General features: G+C 59.6%; 1 protein-coding gene across 1 annotated transcript; it reads right to left on the bottom strand.

Annotated features, from left to right (window-relative positions):
- Positions 1-16904, bottom strand: RADIL (Rap associating with DIL domain). The gene is made up of 14 exons (XM_075719011.1): positions 16358-16904; positions 10680-10975; positions 8438-9103; positions 8231-8268; positions 6985-7145; positions 6122-6234; positions 4969-5206; positions 4218-4390; positions 3849-3999; positions 3298-3488; positions 2132-2525; positions 1703-1842; positions 780-919; positions 1-106 (listed from the first exon to the last, which is right to left on the bottom strand). The coding sequence occupies exons 1-14, from the start codon at positions 16887-16889 to the stop codon at positions 1-3; spliced, it is 3339 nt and encodes a 1112-aa protein (XP_075575126.1). The 5' UTR covers positions 16890-16904.
- Between the last annotated feature and the right edge of the window lie 4893 nt (positions 16905-21797).

Below are 21797 nucleotides of genomic sequence, written 5' to 3'. Positions count from 1 at the left end.
CTAGGAGGAAGAGGAGCTGGCACTGATTTTTTTGGCTATTTCCATGTCTGACTTGGCAACCAGAAACCGCAGCTTCTTCCCTCCGGAGCGGATGAGGTCCACCGCACTGCAGAGAGTGGCAACAGGGAGAGAGGTGAATTCTGGCTCCCCGCAGGCTGGCAGCCCCCCAGGAGCCTGCCAGGTCATCGGCATTTGCAAAACACCCCCCCCCCCCCCATTTGCAGAATGCCCCCCACTCTCTGCTTTGTGCCTGCTCGGTGTTACAAGCAGGGGCTGTTTCTCTTCTGCTGGTGGCTTTACGGGAAGCCTGGCCTCCTTACAAGTGCTGCCAGGACGAGGGCAAACGAGCCCTGGGCTGCTCTGCCCCGTGGGCACCTGAGCTCTGCCTCGGACAGCCAGGCAGGGTGCGAGCTGCTCCATCCCACTTTGAGAGGAAGCCTGGCGTGGGATGGGCTGGAGCAGCTCTGCATTGCTGAGACCCACCTCTGGGGCTCTCACTTATTTCCTAAATGTGCTCTGCAGCTTTTGCTCCCTGATCCCTCTTCCAAACCCCTCCACACAGCTGCCTTCCCCCCTTTCCAGTGTCCTGCACAAGTCGCTCTTCTCTCTGCCGCTTGCCCGTACCACAGCATCCTCTGCGCTGTTGGCCGGGACCATAGCACCAGGCAGTCGGAGATCCTGTGCAGCTCTTTGCTGCAAAACAGCTGAAAACCTGGACTTGAGCATTAACTCCCACAGTGCCGAGAGCAGACGGGGCCCTCCGGCGAGGTGCGACTCACCTTTGGTAGTCTGCCCCGATGAGACTGGTGCCATTGACAGCCAGGATGCGGTCCCCAATGGAGAGCCTGCCGTCGGCAGCCGCGGGGCTGTCCTCAATCAGGGTGCGGATGTAGATCCCCGGGGAGCAGAGAGGAGTGTGCTGTTGGCAGGGAAAGGTGGTGAGTGACCAGCCAGGGTGGAGGGGACACAGAAGATTTGTGGTCCTAAGGGGCTGAGCTCCCCAGGCAGGGTGACAGCTCACAGCCAAGCGGGTGTCTGATGCCAGGCGGGACCCTGGCGGCGATGGGGACGGTGACACTAACAGGAAGGAAACGCAAGCCTTCAGTTCTAGATCAATTTATACACAGAAAGGAGAGGTGGGGGCAATCTTTTCTTGTTCAGTTTAATTAAGAGTAAAGCATCGTTAACCTGCAGCCATCTTGGGATGAGAGCTCTTTACTCACAGCCGTCCCAGGAGCTCGGTGATGCCCTGTTTCCTACTGACTAATGGAAGGCCACTTAGTAAGATGATCCACTGAGCCAGATTGCAACGCTGCCTTACGCCGGCGCTGGCAGAGCTGCTCCGACACCCTGTGAGCCTCCCTGCTCCTCTCCGCTTCCCTTGCCACCCGCTGAAGGGTGGAGGAAAGACCTCAGCTGAGTCATTTTCTTTCCACAAGAGTGCTGAGCGTGTTTGCTCTCTCCAGCTGCAGGACAGTTGTGATGGACTTTGCGTGCACGGCTCAGAGACCCAGGAGCAGAGATCTGCTCCTCCCAAGAGATCACTCTGTGCCTCATTTTCCCCAGGAGAAGCAGCCTAGCTCCTGTGGGAAGCCATTAGCATCTTTGCTGGCTTTTCTTGGGGTATAAAACATGTCCCACATGTCCCACTGCAGCTATTTGGAGGGGCATCAGCCCTGTCCCGCAATCGGTCAGAACTCACCAAGCCGTCAATCAGCCCCATCCCCAGCCCGATGGGTCCTCTCTCCAGCTCCACCACGAAGACGTAGCAGAAGTCATCGGTGGCAGAGCTGCGGCTGGAAGACTCTGGCGTGGGGTAGTCGTAGGGGGTCGGCGAGCATCCTAGCAGCGGGGAGACTGGCTTACCGCTCTGGCATCGCCCAAACCCAGCCTCACAACCTCCCACAGAAAGCTGCCCCCCAAAACCCCACCAAAGCCGACCTCGGGTACTGCTTTTCTGCCAGGGCAGGAGCTGGGTGAGATGCTTCATCTGCTCTCACCCGCCTTGTCCGAGCACTAAAGTCCCCGCAGGAACCATGTGTACAGGGAGGGCTGCGCAGGAGAACAGCAGCAAACACCCTCGTGCCCCAATCCCGCATCCCAAAAGCAGGGCAGCACCAGCTTTCGGTACCTTCAGGGGTGCTGCCTTTGGTGCCATTCATCCCGTTCCTCCGGGGCTCCTGCAGCCCCTTGCTGGTGCCCTGCGGGGACTCTGGACTCCCGGAGTCGAAGTTCAGGGGGGTGGTGGGTGGCGTCAGCAGGCAGGAGGGGTCTGTGGGCGCCGTGCCGGCTTTGGGGGCCAGACCCCTGCCCAGCTGCAGCTGCTTGAGCTTCTCCTGGAGCTGGGGCTCGCCGGCGGGGTGCTCGCAGGGGCAGCCATTGGTGGCCAGGCAGAGCGGAGGGCTCCCGTCCAGCTCAGTGCAGCCCCCCCGGGAGCAGTAATCCTCCTGGGTGATGGTGCTCCCCAGGGCAGCAGCCAGGTTCTCGCTCACCTCCAGGACATCTGGTGTCGTGCATGCCTCTTTCTTAGAGAAAAATGCTCTGTGGGACCCCCTGTGTGTGCTTTTCACACCCTACCTGCACCCCACCACCCTGTTTGCTTTGCAGGCAGGGTGGCTGCAGGCTCCAGCCAAAGCCTGGGCAATTCGGACAATCACCAGGGCTTGTCCTGGCTTCCCAGCACAGCTCCCACACCCCAGTTTTGTGGCCAGGGCCGTGCTGGGGATGCTCACAGCCAGCCAGGAGGGGACTCCTGGTCATGTCCCTGCTGGGGGATCTCACTGGAGGGGGACACTGGGGGAGCCCAGGGTGACAGGAGGAGGTAGCGGTGCCTGTGGGTGCTGCAGGCGATGGGGACAGGGCGGGAGAGAAGGGGACCTGCTGAAGGGACGTCCTCCCGAGGGAGCTGCAGATGAATGGCAGTTGAGCTTAGGGCCCGCAGGACGTCTCACCCCCCTGTGCTTTATAGGCATTAGCTAATTAGTGCTTTTGTGCAAGCCTGCCCGGCTACGCGGGGACAGGCAGGGCAGGGAGGACAGGGGGAACACGCAGGGAGAAGTGGAGCGCTGCCTGCAGACATCCCCCCCTTCCTCCCTCCTCCCCATTAACGAGATTGCTGGGACGAGCCTGTCCTTCCAGCTCACCTTCCCGCACCCGCCAGGCTGGGGGATTAGCAGCTCTACATGAGGGCAGGGCAGCAAGCACTTGGCGCTGGTCTTGGAGGGGAATCCAGAGGGACCCAAGACCCTCCTGCCCCCCCCCAGGAGCGGAACAGCCCCTCCGTGGGGTACAGGCTACCTTTGGGGGTGCTGAGCCTGGCCCCTCACTGGTGCGGGGGCTCTTGCTCTGCAGGCTCCAGAGGAAGTGGCGGATGTAAAGGAGGTGCCGGTAGATGTTGTCGTCCAACGTCTCCACCTCCAGGTCCACTTTGAAGCCCCCGCTGGGCAGGATGATGGGCGGGTGATTGTCGAAGGACTCCAGCACCTCAGCTGAAAGGCAGAGGGAGGGAGGCTGGCACCAGCCCGGGCTGCACCCCGCTCCTGCCTCCCAGCTCTCGGCCACATGCGGTCTGCCCGAGGGGACTGGGGACACGGCGAGCTGCAAGGCAGCAGCATCCCTCACTTGGGAATGCAGAAAGAGCCCCAAGCCCTTCTGAGTGCGCTTTGCATCCTTTGCAATATCCAAATCACAGCACCATGGTTATTCCTGATCGCTGCAGTTACTACAGGCGTCCCAGGGAGGGGAAGGGAATTGCCTGTTTGGTTTATACATAAAAACTTTGGAGGGAGCTTGCGGGTGACCAGAGCACAGTGACCGGAGCAGCGCTGAGCGTGAAGCCAGGGGCTCACCGGGCTGGAAGGCGGCCGGGCTCTCCTCCTCGCTGGGCTGCCACGCTGCGATGCAGCCCACATCCATCACCACCTGGCACTGGCTCAGCACCCGGTGGAGCTGCGCGGGGCTCAGCGCCGGGAACTCGGCTCGCAGGGACGGCCAGGTCATCTGAGCAAGGAGACAGAGCGCGGGGCGAATTGCAGAGGTGAGGAGCTGCTTTCTCCGAGGAGCAGGGGCTCACGAGGGGGTGGGAGGGAGAGGTTGGGCAAGATGGAGTGAGCCCACCCATGGACCCACCACCGCAGGAAGGGGGAGGTGGTGGCAGGTTGCAGAAGAAGGGACATATCACTGCAGGGACCCCCCAAATGCCAAGCAGGGTCTCTCACCTGGACCAGCTGGGAGCCAGGCATGGCCAGCAGGTTGGCCACGCTGGTGAGTTTGGCGAAGAACTGCTGGGCGAGCTGCTCGAAGCCAACGCCATGCAGCCACTCCAGGAGCAGCCGCACGCTGGCCCGCAGCTTCACGCCCTGCGACCAGTGGAAGCAGCCAAGAGAGGAGCCTGCGGAGGCAGAGCATCCATCACTGCGTGTCAGGGAACGGCCCCCCAGTGCTCCCCTCCTTCGGCCAGAGCCCAGCCCCTGCCCCAGGGGTAGGGCTGCCCAGGGCAGCAAAATAAATCCAGGTTAACGTCCCCAGCATCCTATAGCTGTAACTGCAGGCGGTGGCTGGACCTCGCCTGGCACTAACAGCAGGCAATGGGGCTGCTGCGTTAATGAGGACTAACGAGCACCTCAGTTACAAAGCAGGCTGCAGTAGTTTATTAATGAGCTGCCCCTCCAAACTGCTCTCAGCCTCTGCTCAGGCTCAAAAGGGCCATGCTCCTCAGGGGGTGAGGATGGGGCACTCATGGGGTTAAACCCTTCCTGGGAATAGGGACCCTGGAGACAGCAGCTGGGGCTGTGCTTGGCCTCCCTGCAGCTGTGCTGAGACCTGCCCATCTGCATCCCCCTCAAGCTGCCTGAAGCCCCCTCCCTCCTGTACCCCCCGAGGTGGCACTGGGATGGACTGGAGGGTCTCCTGAAGGGCCGGTCCCCTACAGGTTATCCAGGCCACGCTGGGTGTTCGAGGAGGACTGACCCTTATCCAGGAGCTGGTTGAAGAGCAGGGTGTTGGAGAAGAAGAAGAGGTAGGCGAACATCTGGGAGGTGATCTCCGGGTGCACTTCGTACTGGCGGAGCAGGTCCAGGGCCCCCTGGTAGATGAGCACGACCCTGCGGAGCTCCTCGGGCAGTGGCGGGGACGCCCGCCAGCTCTCCCGGCTCTCATCCTGGAAGGGGTTGCACTCCAGCAGGGCAGGCAGCGACACATACAGACACTGCAGGGAGAGCAGCAAGTTCACAGCGGACTGATTTGGTTTTTTTGGTTTTTTTTTTTTTTTGCATGAGCCAAACCATTCTGACCCCCTCACCTCCGCAAGCTGAGCAAGCCCCGCTGGCACTGCTCCGGCAAGGGGCTGGCCTCACTTACCCCCCCGCCTCGATGCACTCCGGTTGTTGCGCAAGTGTTTAAAAAAAAAAAATAAAAATGAACGTGTGTCGTGCTTTCAGCAGTTGGAGGTGACAGCATGGGATAGCTCAGCTAAAGGGATCTGAAAACTGATCTGAACCAGGGCAGTGGCTGATCAGCTGGACACGAGGGTGAAAGAAAAACCAGGACCAATGGGGATGACTTCTCCCTATTGCTTAAATAGGAGAGCAGCACCTAGCACCCACCTCTGCTGAGGCTAAGGGAGAGGTGAAGGTGCTGGGAGGAGGGTGCTGCTCCGGCAGAGCGGCACAGGAGCAACCCCTGGTCCCCATGCGCCGACGCCAGCGGACAGGCAGGGCTGTCCCGCACACAGCAGCCTTTCTCCTGCCTCACACTGCCCGCTCTGTTCCCCGCTCCCGATGCCGCCCGGCTCTCGCGGTCCAACGGCAACGGTCCAGGGGCCCCTTTCCATCGCGCCCTGAATCGCACCATTATGCTGCGCCGGCCGGAGCCAGGCAGCTCTCCCCAAACGCCTCTCCCAAGCCACTGCACTGCAGGCAGGGAAACATGCCACAGTAATTCAATACTTCTCCTGGTCCGCGACCAAAAATCGGGGCACTTCAGCCCAAAGGAAAACACCTCGGCGTGATGCAACTGCCAAAGAGTAAAAGCTTTAAAAAACCCTCCTGCGCAGCCTGAGAGCTGCTGGGGATGCTCGTGCTGGCCCCGTGGGACGCGGCCGCCCTCCCCAGGGAGCATGTACCTTGGAGATGTAGTAGACACACTGCTGGAAGGTGTACATGATCACCTCCTCCAGCACCGTCATCGCCTCCTCGCTGGCTGTGATGGTCGAGGAGAACAGAGACTCCTTGGAGCCTACAAGGCAGAGAGGAGGATGGGGAGGCAAACCCGCAGCAGCAAGGTGAGGGGAATTCACCGCTCCCCAAATTCCCGGGGTGGGGGTTATTAATACTCCCGGGCTGGCATCACCACCACGGCATCCCTCAACAGGGGCAAAGAGGCTCCTCTTGCCCCAGAGAGCGCCCGCCTGCCGTCGCCCATGGCTCAACGCTGCTGGCAGCACAGCCCGGCGCTGCAGCACGGTGGCCTCTGCCCGCGGGCAGCCCAGGGCTGCACCCCTCCATCCAACAGCCCGTCTGGCCCACGAACATGTTAACTTGCTGCATAGACCAGAAGGTTTCTGAGGCTGATGTAATCCCTTTTTCCTTTTTTTCCTTTCTTTTTTTTTTTTTGCTGGCATTAACACGGGTTCACCGGTGAGCAATTCTGCAGGGCTACCTGCAAATCCAGGTGCCCTGGCAGCAGCCGGGGGGCAGAAAGCCACCCCCGAGGCATTAACTGCGTGCTGCCGTGGCGGAAAGGCTCAGCTCGGCTGCGAACGCAACACAACCTGGCCCCGAAGCCAAGCAGCACCACGGCACGATGCAAGGCTGCTCCTCCCGCGCAGATTACCCCAGCCTGCAGCACGGAGACATCCCTGCTGATGAGGATTACGGGGGGGCTAAAGGAGCTTCCTGGGGGCACTGACCACCCGTGCATCTGGGGATTAGCAGAGCAAAGTCGCTGCGGCCGCAGAAGCAAGCAGGGCGCTGCATCCAGCCCTACCTCTGACGTCCAGCTCCTCCTCCATGCTCTGGATGTAGGTGGGTGATTTCTGCTGGATGAAGTAGAGGACCTCGATGGCGTTGGCCATCCAGAAGAGGATGTGCTGCAGGTCTGGGAGAAGGTCCGTGATGCTGAAGCGGGACAGGGTGGCAGGGTCCTGGCTGGGGGGAAACAGCGGGTGTTACGGCTGCTGCTCCTCAGCATCCCCACTCAAGCTTTTGGGGAGAAAACAGCCAGCCTGGGGCGATGCCAGGAGAGCATTTGCACCCACCCACCCCCAAGCCCAGCACCCCCTTAGGAAGACCCTTTGCAAGCAAAAATCTGGTGGTTCTTGCTCTGCAGGACAGTGAAGGGGACCCAGTGGGGACTGGGCTGGCCAAAGGCCACCTGGCCTTTGTGGGGTGCCACTTTTTGGGTGGGGACTCCCCCTAATACAGCTGAACTGCAGCAAATACTCAGGGCTGAAGAGCAGCTCTCCCCGAGAAGTATGTGCTGTTCCTGCCAACTCTGGACGGTTAAACCCAGCCTGCCTGCGCTGAGCTGTTCAAAAATAAAACAAAATAAATAAAAAGCATCTGGGAAGTTTCTCAACTGCTGAACCGCTTTTTCCTGCTATAGGAAAGGCCTGGGAAGCATCCTCGGAACTTGTCCTAAAGGAGAGCTCACAGCAAGCACCAACAGTTTCTCCAGATGCTGCTTTGGAGCCTGGATTTTGGAAATGGCTGGGAAGCCAGCCTCGTGCCCTGCTGGGAGCCAGCCCCCCCCGCACCACTGTGACGGCCCCAGGGTGCTGCTCCCCACCCCAGGACACCATGTGCCGCCAGCCCTGCATGCACACACGCAACGCCAGCCCCGTCCTCGCTCTGCAGGGGCTCTTCAGCACGAACACAGTGAGACCTCACGCCACGGCCATCCCTGCCACGTCCCTGGGGGATGCTGAAGCCACATGTGCAAAGCCTGGGCCTGGTCTTGGATAAGAGAAGACCCCAGAGCTGCTGCAGGTCCTATTCCCCCCCCGAGCTCGCCTGCTTTTCCAGCCCCACACATTCCCAAGCAGGGTCCTTGCAGGCACTATGCTGAAGGGACCGGGGAGGCAAATGAGTGGCATTGAGCAGGGAAAGGCAGCGTGCACCGGCACTGGGAGGGTGGTTATAACCAGCCACGGGCTCCCCTTGCTTGTGGAAGAATTGGTTTGAATTCTCCCCATTTCAGGGCAAAATGAGGAGGGGTGGTGGGTTGCACTTACTGCTGGGACTGCTTCTCAGCCAGCTCCCGTGTCCGCTCCTGGGCAGGGAGAGAAGAGGAAAGCAAAATGAAAACCAGCGGGATGGGGCGGCACGAGCGTCACCCCAACCAGCACTCGCTGGCAGGTGCTGGACTGGGGGAAGCCCCTGGGGGTGGGGTCCAGCAACACCCCCACCCCACCACCACCCCCATCCCACCACCAACTGACCCACACCGTCCTCTGGATCATTTTGGCCGCTTTGAGCAGCAGCTGCCCAAAGTCACCCGGCTGGAAGCTGGTGGCCGAGTGCTGGATGCAGAGGCAGAGCAGGAAGGCGGGTGTCAGCTTGTGGTCGTCCCCCCCCGGCTCGATCAGGGTCATGATGCGCCGCAGGAGCACGTCCTCGGCCGCCGGCTCGAACTCCAGCAGCAGCTTTCTGCGGGGCGGCCTGGGGCCACCGACGGGCAATGGGCCCCGCTTTTTGGTGGCAGGGTCCCTCTCCTTCAGCAGGCTGCCGCACGCCCCGCAGACGGGGGGACCCTCGGGGACGGCGGGGTGCAGGGCTCGCAGCCTCAGCAGGGTCTGCGCCGGCAGCGGCTGCGCCTTCATGGGGTCCTTGTAGAGGAGCAGGTAGTAGAGACCGAGGGAGAGGAGGTCCCCGTGCCGCAGCACGACTGTCCGAGCCACCTCAGCGAAGTTGACGGAGATGCCGGCGCCGGCGATGGGCTCCAGCACCAGCTTCTCCTCCCAGTGATGCCGGGAAGCTCGGAGCTTCCTGATGGTGCAGTGCAGGGGCAAGATGTCGGGGGCCGACAGGCTGATGCTGGGCTTGCTCGCCTGCGTCCTCTGGCCCACCGTGTGCTGCTCGCGGTTCAGCAGGTAAACCAAGCTGTCCTGCCAAGCAGAGAGATGCGGCGTGAACCGGGAAGGGGGGGGAGAAGGGACCCTCCTCCCTGCAGTGTGGTGGGTGCTGCAGCCTCCCGCCGTCCCCAGCCGCCCATCCGCCTGCTGCACCTTTGCACGGCAGAGCCACATTTCCATTTTCCTCACTGCCGAGCAGGACAGCAGCAATCCCTGCTTTGGGCACGCTAATAAAAGGGCACAATAACTTTGGGCATGCAGTAAATGGGGCTGCTTTGGGCAGAAGGAGCCCTCCCTCCACCTCTCACCCTCCCCCCCCGCCGCTGCTTTTCCTTCCCACCTTCTCCCCCCAGACTGCACCAATGCCTGCGTCCCCCTGCCCGGGGTGTGATGGTGGGACCCCGGTCAGAGCAGCCACTCCCTGCCCTGCCTTCTCCTCCAGCCTGCCCACATGCCCTGAGCTCACATAACCACCCCGTGCCTCAGTTTCCCCACCTGCACTAACGGGGTGGCTGCAGATGGGTGAGGGCTGCAGTGCCAGTGTCACCCTGCCAGAACACTTGCAACAGCCAGATCCTCAACGTGGACAAAGTAGCCATTAACTACAAGAGCTGTCCCAGTCCTTTCCAGTTCTCCAAGTGCCTCCAGCACTGGAGCGGGGGCTCCCAGACGCGCTGTCTCCTTGCCTCATTACATTTGCCACTAACGAAGCAGCCAGACAGGGGACAGGGCAGCTCAGCCATCACCTGCAGAACCGGGTCTCCCTTGTGCCAGGGCAGGCACGCTGCTCCGGGGTCTTTCCCCGTGCCCCTCTGCGGCTTTGACCAGGGGTCACAGGTCCCAGCTCCGTGCCCCCCCCAATGCTTGGGGACAGGCTTGGGGACGAGGCTTGGGAATAAGGCTGCAAAGTCCCAAGCTGGCCCCGCTCGTTTCCTAAAGGATGCTCTTCCATAAGACCACCCCCCCACCCCCACCCCACCCCCCATGCTTCGGGACAAGGCTTGGGAATAAGGCTGCTAAGTCCCAGGCTGGCACTGCTCCTTTCCTAAAGGATGCTGTTCCACAACACCACCAACCCCCGTGCTTGGGAATAAGGCTGCAAAGTCCCAAGCTGGTACCGCTCATTTCCTAAAGGATGCTCTTCCACAAGACCACCCCCCACCCCCACCCCACCCCCTGTGCTTGGGGACAAGGCTTGGGAATAAGGCTGCTAAGTCCCAAGTTGGCACTGCTCCTTTCCTAAAGGATGCTGTTCCACAACACCACCACCCCACCCCACCCCCCGTGCTTGGGAATAAGGCTGCAAAGTCCCAAGCTGGTACCGCTCGTTTCCTGAAGGATGCTCTTCCACCCCACCACCACCACCCCTCCCCCCGTGCTTGGGGACAGGCTTGGGGACAAGCCTTGGGAAGGCTGCCAAGGCTGCAAAGTCCCAAGCTGGCCCCGCTCCTTCCCTAAAGGATGCTCTTCCACGCCACCCCCCCTTACCCCAGCAGCTCCGGCCATGCAAGCAGCCCCTCTTCCCCGGGGCTTGGCGGGGGGCGGGGAGGAAAGCGAGGGGTGCGGGGGGTGCGGGGGGGGGTGAGCGGCTTGGCGGCGCGGTGCTTACATGCTGCTGGCTGTAGCCCTGCAGGAGCAGGAGGTGCGGGGACTGGTAGAGGGAGTACCGCATGCTGCCGCCGCTCCGCGCCGCCGCCGGGCTGCCGGGCAGGGTGGAGCAGTGCCGCTGGAGCCGCTCCCCGGCCCCGGCCCCGGCCCCGGCCCGCCGAGCCGGGGTGCCCAGGCTGGTCTCGCTGAGGCTGCGCCGCAGGGCCGGGGGGGGGCCGCGCCGCTCAGCCCCCGCCGGCGGCCGCCGGGCCCCCCGCGCCCGGTGCCGCTGCAGCTTCCGCGCTTGGGCGTTGATGCCTGCGGGAATTGGGGAGGGGGGGGGAGGGGGGGGGAGAGCAGCGTTCAGCCCCCGCCACCTCCCCGGGACCCCCGCAGTCGCAGCACCCCCGGTCTGGAGGGATGCTGCAGCGCGGGAGCGGGGATGGAGCGGCTGAAAGTCCCGTCCCGTGTCCCCCCCCCCCGGGACCACGCACCCTCCCTGGGCTGATGGCTCCTGGTCCCCTGCCCTCCCCGAAGGGTGACGCCAGGTCACCGACGCGGGGAGCTTTGTGCCCCAACGCCATCGTCAAAAAGAGGGTGCCCCAGTCCTCCCCAGCCCCCCAACCCCACTGACAGCAGCCGAGGCAGCCGAGCCGGGCTCAGCATCCGCAGCATCCCCCACGCACCCCGGCCACGCTGCCAGGACTGGGGAGAGGGGGGAAATCTGTGCTAAAAAGAAATTTAGCTCAATTTTTGAAAAAAAAAAAAAAAGAAAGAAAGAAAAAAAAAAGAGCCCGGATGCCGCTTTCGGGCCTTCAGCACTCGGTGGCCAGCAGCAAGCCGGAGCTGCGGGGAGCCCCTCCAGTCTCCCCATGCACCAGGCAGGTATGGGAGCTGCGAGCTGCAGTGGAGCCCGCCTGCCCGCCTGCCGCAGGAGCAAGCCGTAATTAACTTCTCCCAAGCATCGATTCGGGCAGAGCTGTCTGCAAGACGAATGCTGGAGTGAATGAATAGGCCCGGCTGAGCTGCAAAAGCAGCCCCTTGTGTGGCGTCCCCAGCCCCGGGGGGGTCCCCGCGGGCCCCTCCATGCTGCAAGCGTGGCTCAAGCTCTGCAGGAGAAATGAGAAGTTGCGGGGCCGATGGGCGATGCTCGTACCTCGGGTGGGCAGCCTCCTGGGAGCAGGTCACTGGCATTCGTGGAGGACGAAGAGAGGGGGAAAAAAAAACCTAAAGGATTTGCTTGCAGGAGCAGCACTGCAGCGGCATCGGTGCAGCACGGAGCCAGAACCCCACTCACGGCTCAGCCGACCAGCGAGCAGGCTTTGGGCAGCGGGATTTGGGGACAGCCAGCGGGATTTGGGGATGGCGGAGTAGAGAGCCTGGTGCCCAGGGCTGCTTAAAGGGACACTCACAAGCTCAGACCCAAAAAAAAATGTCATCTGCCTTATTTGGTGAGGAATGTTTGTTTGTTTTAAATAGAGCTCTCCTTTGCTGGGAAAATGAAAGAGATGGGGATGGGGAAGGGGGGGTGGGAGAGGGAGAAAATAGCCCCTGCTGTTTACATGCCTTGGGATTAGGGCAAGGCATGGCCAGGCCGCCCCGAGCAGTCCAGTGCCCCACGTCCTTCTTAAAAAGGCAATCGTCCCCGCTCACGTTCCCATCGCAGCCAGCGGCACGGCACAGGACACCTGCGCCCCGCAGTTGTGAAATCCAGCGGGGTACAACAAGCCTGCCCGGGCAGGAGCACAGCCCAAGCCATGCCGCTGGGGATGCCAAAGGCCACCCCAAATGTGTCTGCAGGAGGCCTCGGCTCCCCCCAGGAGCCCTGTCCCCAGCCCACAGCATGGAAATGGGCCAACAGGGTGAAGGACGGCTGGGGCCATGCGAGTCCCAGCCCAGCACGTGGGGGGGAGGAGGAGAGGGGCCAGATCCTGGGGAGCAGCTATGGCTGGGGCTCATTGCACTGGGAGGGACTGGGGTCCCACCACCCGGAGAGACACGCCATCACTGGTCCCTTATCTAGGGGAAAGGAAGCTTCTGTATTTATTTTGTGTAGGAAAAAGCTGCTTTTTTACTGCCGATAGAGCCCCTGTCACAGGTTCCCCGCTAACCCCGGAGCTGCGCTGGAAAGATAAACACAGCTCTTTTCCTGAGCATAACAAAGTCGCTCCATAAAACGGGTCGGTTTTTCTTTTTCAGTCCTCTGGTACTGTTTTCTCCTCCCGTGTGTGGGTTATCCCACCCGAAACACTGCGTGAGCATCCCCGACACAGCGCGGCCGGGGCAGAGCTGGCACCTGCTGAAGCCACATGGCGATGCGGATGGGAACGGGGCAGGATCGCACCCTCTGCCTTAGGGAGAGCTGGGCACCCTGGGCAGCAGCACCGCGCACCCCCTGGCCAGCCCCCGCCGAGCTGCTGCCTCTAAACCCATTCTGCATCCCAGGGGGAAACCTGTCAGTCGTGGTGCCTGGGATCTTGGCTGGCATCTGCCTCTTTCAGCCTCGGAAAGAGGTTCCCTTTTCCTGGCTGAGAAATAAATCAAGCAATAAATAACTCCACAGGCCCCAGGAAAGAAGAAATGCTTTGAATTTACCCAGGAGGGGCTAACGCCGGGCTAGTCCTTCCTAACGTAACTGCTACGCGGACCCTGCAGGGAGTCCTCCCTGGATGCAGTCGTGCTGAGGTATAGCAAAGCCAGATCCTCAGAGGTACCTGGCAGAGCATCTTTTAATATAATAGCCTTAACCCCTAAGTTTCTCGAGGTGCGCACGCGATTCAGCCTCCAGCCTCCCAAGAAAGCCCCGGCAAGCTTTGGACACGGTGCAAAACGGGGCTGGTTTGCAAGATGAATGCCACGAAGATGCCAAGTGTTGCATTTCCCTCCCAGCACCCTCTGGTTTTCCCTGGATGCTCCCTAACCGCTGCCTCGTCGCTCCCCAAAAGGAGCAGGGCTGGGGGTAGCAGCAAGAGAGGGCGTCAGCCTCGTTTACTGCAGAGACGCTCTACCTGTGCTGCTAATTAGTGGCGTGAAGAGTGAGTGCCTTCCTCTCCAGTGGGAAGCAGCTAATAAACTAATTAGGATAATGGGTAACTGAGCAGATAAAACTCTTAAGCTATTTGCTAACAGGTTATGGATGGGTGTGGAGCCTTTCCCCCAGCTCAGCAGGGTGGGCAGCTATGCACCAGCTTGTGTGACACCAGCGGTCCCAGCCCTGCCGCTCCAGCGACGCCCTGCATGCGGAAGGGCCCTGCAGGTATTGCCCTGGGGATCCTGCTTTGCAGCATCCCTGTGCTTTTTTTTTTTCTTTTTTCTTTTTTTTTTCTTCCGCCACAAGCCCAAACTCCCTTTATTTTTGCACAGATGCTGCACTTTCCACACCAGTGCCCCACCACCCTGGGCGGGCAGCTGATGCTCAGTGAGGGGACCTCTGCCAGCTCGAGGCTGGTGACGAGGGTGACCCTGGTGAAGGGCACTCACAGTCAGTCCCCATCACACCAGGAGTTTCATGTCTTTTTGGGGTGCTGAATGAGGGGGAAGCAGATGCATCCCCCAGACACGCTGCGTCACTCCCATCCATCCCTGGCAGCTTGCGGATAGGGTGGGAAAGTGTGGTCCCAGCCCCGCAGCATCCCTTTGGGCAGTGCCACCAGCACGGGGTGGGACTGGTGGCAGAGTCCCTGGTGCCACCAGAAGAAAGGGCTGCAGGAGTGAGATTTTAATGGGTAAGACAAATAAGGGCTGTGTAGTCTGCAGAGCAGACAGCCTAAACAAATGTGGGTGTAGGTTTTTCTGTCTCAGAAGAGCTTGGTCAGCTATGGAAAATGCCTGAAGGTTTAAAAAATGGAGAATTTCCACCACCCCACCCAGGAGTGCTGAAACAAATGAAGTGATATCTACATCGAAAGCATAACGGGCTTATTTCCAGATCCAGGGCACACGATCTGGTCAGGAACTGCTCCCGTGCCGGGCAGCCTGAAGCCCGCCTCTCCCCTGGCCTGTGTGGGAGCCTTACCCTCCCTGCAGCTGCCAGCCCACCCAGGATCCAGGTCACCGGTGGGAATGCTGCTTTCTGCATCTGAAGGGGAGAATTTGAGGCCAAGAGTTGATGTGACCTTGCGCTCAGGCAGGGAGCTGCCACGTGGCCCTCCTTGCTGTGTGCTATAACCACTGCACTTGGCTTTTGCCCTTCCCTCTGTTCAAAAGAAGCTGGTTTTAGTCACCGTTCTCCCAAAGTGCTTAACGGCTCTCTGATCCCAGCTGGAGAAAGAGCCAAAGAGAAGAGCAGATCATCCACCTTCGCAAATCCCTCCCTGGCCTGAGCCCCTTTCTCGCCATTTGCATCACACGTGCAGCGAGCTGGGACCGATCCTGGCACGTCCCTCCCTGAGCAGGTGCAAGGACTGGACGCCACGAGGGATGGAGGGAGCCCTGTCTCACCGGTGGGTGCCAATGGACCACCCTGCACAGCCTTAATAAAGAGGGCTGGGGGCTGTTTTCCACTGCTCCTCCATCCTTCCCATTTCCAGGCAGGAGGTGAGCCCATCCTCGGCTCCCTGTGCTGATGGGGACCTGCCCACAACAAAAAGCAACCCCCCCCAAAACTGCAAACTCCACGCTCGGATTTTGGGGCACGCAGGCAAAATCACAATTGCAAATTGCAGCTGGTGGGACCCCAGCAGCATCTGCTCTCGCCTGAAATGCCCACGGCTGGTTTCCTTCACGCCACGTGCCTGGGCTCCTTCCAGCCCTCATTAAAGCGGATGGGAAAGGAGCCCTGTCCCTGCTGGCGTGGGACAGGTTGGGCCATTTGTTCCACTGCTGGTGAGGGAACCTTGGGTCTCATTTGCTGAGCGCCTGCAGTAATCCTGCGTCATCGTTAGCTTATTTTTGACACTCACAACTCTTTCCTACAGGCGTGAGGAACCACTCGGTGCCCATCCCAGCAAAATTCCCTGGCTGACACCTCCCGAGCCTGATCCAGACCCGTCCATCAGCAGGTCAGACCCATCAAGGGCATCATGCAATTAAAAACCTGATTTTAAAACCTTCTGCCCTTGTCCTCGCAGGGCTTTTAGCTGAGGGTAGGAGGGAAACCTCATTACTCTGCGCTGGGGTCACTTATTAACCTGCCGGTTCCTAATGATGCGCTTATCTCCTCCTGCCAGCCCTGGACTCGATCAGGCACCTCCGGGGGGGCACACTGCTCTTTCTTCATTAGCTTTTCATTTTGCTTAATTGCTCCTGCAGATTTGCCCGGGGTGTCTGGCCTGGGGGATGCCCGTGGGGAGATGGGGCAGGGGCTGCGGGGGAGCGGGACAGTGCTCTGCCAGGCACAAAGCCGTGCCGAGGTGTGGGATGCCGTGATTCTGGTTCATGGCGATAGGAAGAGCGGGCAACGCCAATGGTCTTGCCAGCTGCTGCCCAGCTGCACGTGGGGATTTGGTATGGACCCCTAGACGGGCTGGGGTAAATATTTGAGGTCGCAGGTACCGAATTTATGCAGGAGAGGGCTGAGTACCGACTTGACCCAAGAGCTTTGCAGCTAAAACACAGCTCTCCTCCCACCCAGCACTTGCACCACCCCCCCTGTGCCCAAAACACAGCCAAAAGCCACTGGTCTCTCTATCTCCCACAGGCAGCTTGTGGGGGGGGGTCACAGGTCCCCGGGCCCTCTCCCACCCCGCGCCCGGCTCTGACCTGCGGTGGTGGTGTCCACGTCCCTGGCCGCCAGCTCCTCCACCTCCGCCCTCTTGCGCAGCTCCAGCCGCCGCGAGAAGCCCTCCCTGGGCTTCCAGAGGTCCTGGATGAGCAGCGGCTTCTCATGGTCACCCAGGACCCTCAGCCCCTCCGTCTGCCACCGCTTCTCGGGGCCCTCGAACCTCCCGATGACATCGCACAGGGCGTACTGCCCGGCGCTGAGCTGGCTCAGCCCGTAGCGCTCCAGGGCTTCCTTCACCAGCTCCCGCGCACCCGAGCTGCCCGTCGCCAGCACGCTCTTGTAGTTGGTGCCCGCACAAATGTTGCCTCCAAAGATCTTCAGGACGCCGGGGGCCGAGAGCTGGGTGGAGAGCTCGGCTGGGTCATCTTCACCAGCTGCTGGGGAAGCAGAGGCTGAGCTCCGGTCCTTGTAGCTCAGCGTCCGGTACAAGACTTGGGAGAAAATCCGGCTCTGGCGCTTCAGCCGGTTCTTGGATGGTGGAGCCATGGTAGAGGAGGGCCCATAAAACATCGCGCGTGAGGTTGTCATGAGGCGCAGCTGAGCAGGGAAGAGGAAAAAGGGAAAGATCAGTGGTTTGGAGGCCAGATGTGCAGCAGGGAAGAACAGCAGGAACCGGCTGGTGGCCACGGAGGAACCACTGCGACCTCCAAGGTGGGAAGGGACAGCAGCAAGGAAGGGCCATTTCCCTTGTGCAACCCAAAACACCAGCGGCCAAGCTCAGCTGGGCTCCTTGGCATCAGCACAGTTACCCCAGGATGGATTTGTCCCTGAAAACATAGTGTGGAGTGATCCCAAATTTCTCCATCGTGTGTATTAAGAGGTCCCTCTTGCCCAAGCAAAATGCAGCAGGAGGGGAGGAGAGCAGAGCCCAGCGGGACTTGGTGGGGCTCATCCTGGTCCGGAGCCAAGGCATCACGAGTTACTTTCACTAACAAGTTTACAGAGCAATCCCATTTTTTAGAGGTGAAATAGAAAGCTCAAGTGAAAATTCAATCGCTCTGAGGTCACTGCTAAATGCTTCTGCTTACTGAGAGGCACAGGGTGAAAATGGGCTTTAATTAGCCTTTCTAAAAACGTCCTGACTCTGGCAAATCTCTTGGCTGTTGCTAGTTTGCAGAGGACTTCAAAGCACACGGTGGCATCGCTGACAACACTGCCCTTGTCACATTAGCCACGGCAGGGCTGCTCGGGGCAGCCGCGGATGGGCAGCAACTGGAGGAGAGGTGGCCAGAGCCATGCGACAGCTCCCGGTGCACCTCGGTCCCCAGGAATGGCCTGGAAGCCACGATGCTCTTCTGGCTTTAGGCAGGCAGCGGTCCTGCCCGATGTCACTGCCGACATCTGGGGCCAGCTTTGAAATTGCATCCTGGATGCACAAACACCGGGCGCTTGCACGGTGCTGATAACGCCACCGGCTGCACCATGAACTGCTGGCGGGGAAGGTCCGGAAAGAAAATTTGAGCATTTCTGATTCAGACAGGACAGAGATTGCCCTCACCTCCAGATTTATAACGTGCAGCCTGCGTGCAGGGAACAGGCATGGGCAGGGACTTGGTGCATACAGAGGGGACCCCGAAAACATCCCATCTGCAGCTATTGGAGCGCTTTGATCATGCGGCCGTCGGCACGATCCAGCCGTGCATGGCCCAGGGAGATGCGGGGTGCCAGCAGCTTTCCACATCTGCAGCCCCATCTTGCTCGGGCAGGATCTTGCCGCCGGAGCAAACCCAGCGCTATCAGGCAGAATGATATCGGCCCTGGAAAGCCTCCAAACCACCATCTAATTCGGGAAGAAAAAGCATCCCTGCTGCTAATGGAAGAGGTCACCTTCTAACCCAGAAACAACCTCCCTGCTGGGCATGGAGGATTTCTGCAGGGGGTGCATCTCCCCACCCCAGGACCAGAGGCCCACTGAACGCTGCCGATGGGAAAACTGAGGCACCAGCAAGCGCTAAGGCTGCGGGACGTGCCCGGGAGCTGCGCGATCCTGCCGTACCCCAGGTCACCCCTTTTCTTCCCGGTCCCACCAGGACTGTGAAAATGTTGGGATTTGTCCTTCTTCCCAACCCACTGGCTCGGAAAGCGAGGACGCGGCGGCCGTCGGGGTCCTGTGGGGCAGGGAGAGGAGCCGGCAGCCGCCCTGGCATGTTGCTGCTGCCTGGCTCACTGAAACTGGGCTCAGCCATCAGCCTGGAAAGCAGAGCTTAGCATCTTGTGTTTTGTACCTCGCCAGCCGAGCACTGGCCCCAACTGCTTCACCGCAACTCGCTGGGTTTGGACAACGCTGTTCCTGCTCCCACCTTGCAACTGGGGAAACTGAGGCAGGGATGGGGTTAAAGCTACAGCTCCCTCATGCCGCTGCTCCTCCTCCAGCTGAGCCTGGAGCCGCAGCTCATGCTGGGAACATCCCTTCGTGCCTGCTGCGTGACACCTCCCGGGAGCGCTGGGGCAGACCCGACCTGGGGAGCAGGTCAGGGTGCTGGCAGACAGTCAGGTTCAAGAACGTCTTCCCCAGGCTGTTAGCCAGCCCTCATTAACATCGGGCAGAAGAAAAACTACCCCAGCGTCCCTATGAGACCTTGCCATCAAGAATGCAAAAGACAAAACTTTGTCATCAAATCACTGCTTTCAGTTCACAGATTTAATTTCCTCCACCCTGAACTGCCCCCAGCACAAAGGGAAACCTTTTAACATCTGCCGCTGGTAAAATCATTCCTCCAAGCCCACATCACAGAGACACCATCCTCACTTCTCGCAGGTCCCTGCCTGGTTTAGAATGTGTTATTTATAGCTCAGCTATTTTCCTGCTCTTTCCATCAAATGCAGCTTCTACAGAGTGCAGGGGCTAAGGCATTTCACAGGCAAAAAAATATGAAGCCTGGATTGAGAGAAGCTTCTAGCTTGGCAACCCCATTATTCAACGTCTGGAGTAACACGGGTGCGATTTTACCAGGCACCAGCGCAGGCCACCTGAGAAATCGCAGCCTTATCCCGAAGACAGCGGAATGCACGCTCTTAGTCCCATCAAGGACTCGAATGGACACGATAAGATGATAACGAGATGGGCTCTTCCTGCATCCGTATGCTCAGGCACGCTGGTCACAGGCATTTCTGAGGAGGCTTAAGAGAAAACCGCGGTACGTGCAATGCTGTCAGGTCCTGCTGCAAGAGCGGGGATGCTCCAGCTGGGCCCAGCTACCTGGGGACAAGCCGGCAAGGGCATTAACTGTTCGGGCACATCTTCCCGCAGATCGGTGGGACACGTGCTCCTGGACCACCCCAGCCCGGGCAAGCCCCATCCTCGCTGCGGGCAGCCCGGTTCCCCACCTGTGCCATTGGAGGACTCACGGCTGCAGCTATGGAGGCATGAGCCAGACTTTCCAGAGTCCCTTTCTTCAGCATTCAGTGACATCTTCTATGCTAACAACTACACAGGAATTAGCCAAAAGCCTGTGATTGCCTCCTGGCAGGATCTCTATCGGGTATCCTCCACCTCCTCGCGTGCTGTGCCTGGCCACACTAAAACCTGCTATTTTCCCTGGCCAGCACCATCTGTATTTATTCTGCAGAACTATGACAAATGCTTTTGGTGTTCACATGGCCACCACATGTCCTTCCATCACCACAAACAACTCTGCAACTGCCAGGGACTTTCCTGCAGGCTCCGAGGTTCCTGCTCCCACCATGGGTGAGCAGCTCCTTCTCACTGTCCCCACCCAGCACCCAGGCAAAGCTTCCCCTTACCTTGCCATCCTTCTCACGTGCCTTTTCTCCTTCCATTCATCCTCTTCCTCAAAATGGGCCTTACCCCTGTCATGCATCATCCCAGGCAGGCATCCGTTGCACCTCTGCAAGAGGAAGAGGAGGAGCGGTCCTGGGCTGCTCACAGACATTGGCTGCGCACGGTGAAGTGGCTTTGGAGGGCTCAGAGATGTTGTGACTCCGCTGTCAACGTGCATCGTGTTTGCATGCAGGCCACTGAGCTGCATATAAGCCCTCCAGCTCTGCACCTCACTATCTTCCCCCTTGCCTCGAACTAGACAGCTCAGTCGCTCACTGCACTCGAGGGCTGCTGACCCTGGGGACGCACAGGGGATGCGTGGCCGGTGACGGGCATGTTTGCACACGTTCATCCAGCCACAGCCCATCGATGGGGAAGACCAGCCCAGCCCCAACCTCAGGCTCCATCGCAGCAGGAACGTGGCAGCCTTGGCAGGGAGACACAGCAAACCCAGCTATGGCGATGCCCACCAACAGCATCTACCCCATCGCACAGAGACAGGGAGAAAACAGCTATAGGAAAAGAAACACTGTCAGAAAGGAAAGGCAAAGGGGAGGAGATGGGACCAGCAACAACCTCATGACCTGTATCTGCTTCTCCCAAGCACACATGTCCCTGGGGACACCAGCCTGGGGACCCTCTCACGCACAGGTGGATAGAGAGTCCTGGACCAGTTCCTTCCCTCAGCAGCCACAGCACGCTGGGATGCTCACTGAGATTTGTTTCTCCTGAATTTCAGTCTATTCTGCTGGACATTGAGGACAGCCACCAAGCACTGTCCCCTTGCCTACCCAGCACAGATCTGTGGGAACATGACCAGCGGTAACCAAAAAAGAAAGAGAAAAGAAGCACCTGCAAACTGCCTGCGGCGATTTCAGGGATGTTTCTCAGAAAGAGCCAGCGGTGCACAAGAAATACTCCTTTCTGTGGCTCCGCCATGATTAAAGACAAAAGCTTCATCTAATTAAATCACCTATCAGGGCCTCGGTGAGGGTTTGATCCAGGCCCTCTTGCTGGTCCAGCGCTGGGGTGATGGCAGGGGGGCGATGGGAGAAACTTTCTGCAAGGCGACAGGTCGTGATGCAAAAGGCAAAGAGGTGCTGAACCCACCCCTGCTGCTCACCGTTTCTTCTGATGATTAATCGCTCCCGCCGGTTAAATATTTATGCCTTATTTCCAATGTGTCTGGCTTCAGCTGCCAGACATTGATTCCTGTCTTGCTTTTGTCTGGTCAATTAACGAGCTTTTGGCTACCATGTATTTTCTCCTCTGCAAGAGTATTTAGATGCTTTAATCAAGCATCTTCCCCATTCCCCTTTGATTTGATTTATGAGTAGACTAACCTGACGGCAGTCTTGTCTCTCGCTGTGAGATGTTTTCTGCAGCCCCTTGGTCCCTTCCCCTCGGTTCCCACATCTCTTCTGCCAACACGGAGATGAGTTTGACTATCACAAGCCCAGATTTGGTTCTGATAGTGCCCTGACCGAAAATGCAAATAACTGCTATTTTTTCCGGAGCAAAATTTCCCATTATTCTGAAAATTTTCAATTCTCCAGCATAGAAATTGGGACGGACACACAGCCACCCCCCAGGCAGCTCCCGCTGGAGGAGGGTGCCCATGAGCCCCCGCGCTGGCT

The sequence above is a fragment of the Pelecanus crispus genome, chromosome 11 (genome assembly GCF_030463565.1).
Source record: "Pelecanus crispus isolate bPelCri1 chromosome 11, bPelCri1.pri, whole genome shotgun sequence".
In the NCBI taxonomy this organism is placed as follows: domain Eukaryota; kingdom Metazoa; phylum Chordata; class Aves; order Pelecaniformes; family Pelecanidae; genus Pelecanus; species Pelecanus crispus.
The sequence above is the reverse complement of the archived record's forward strand: the minus strand, read 5'-3'. Positions and strand labels throughout refer to the sequence as shown.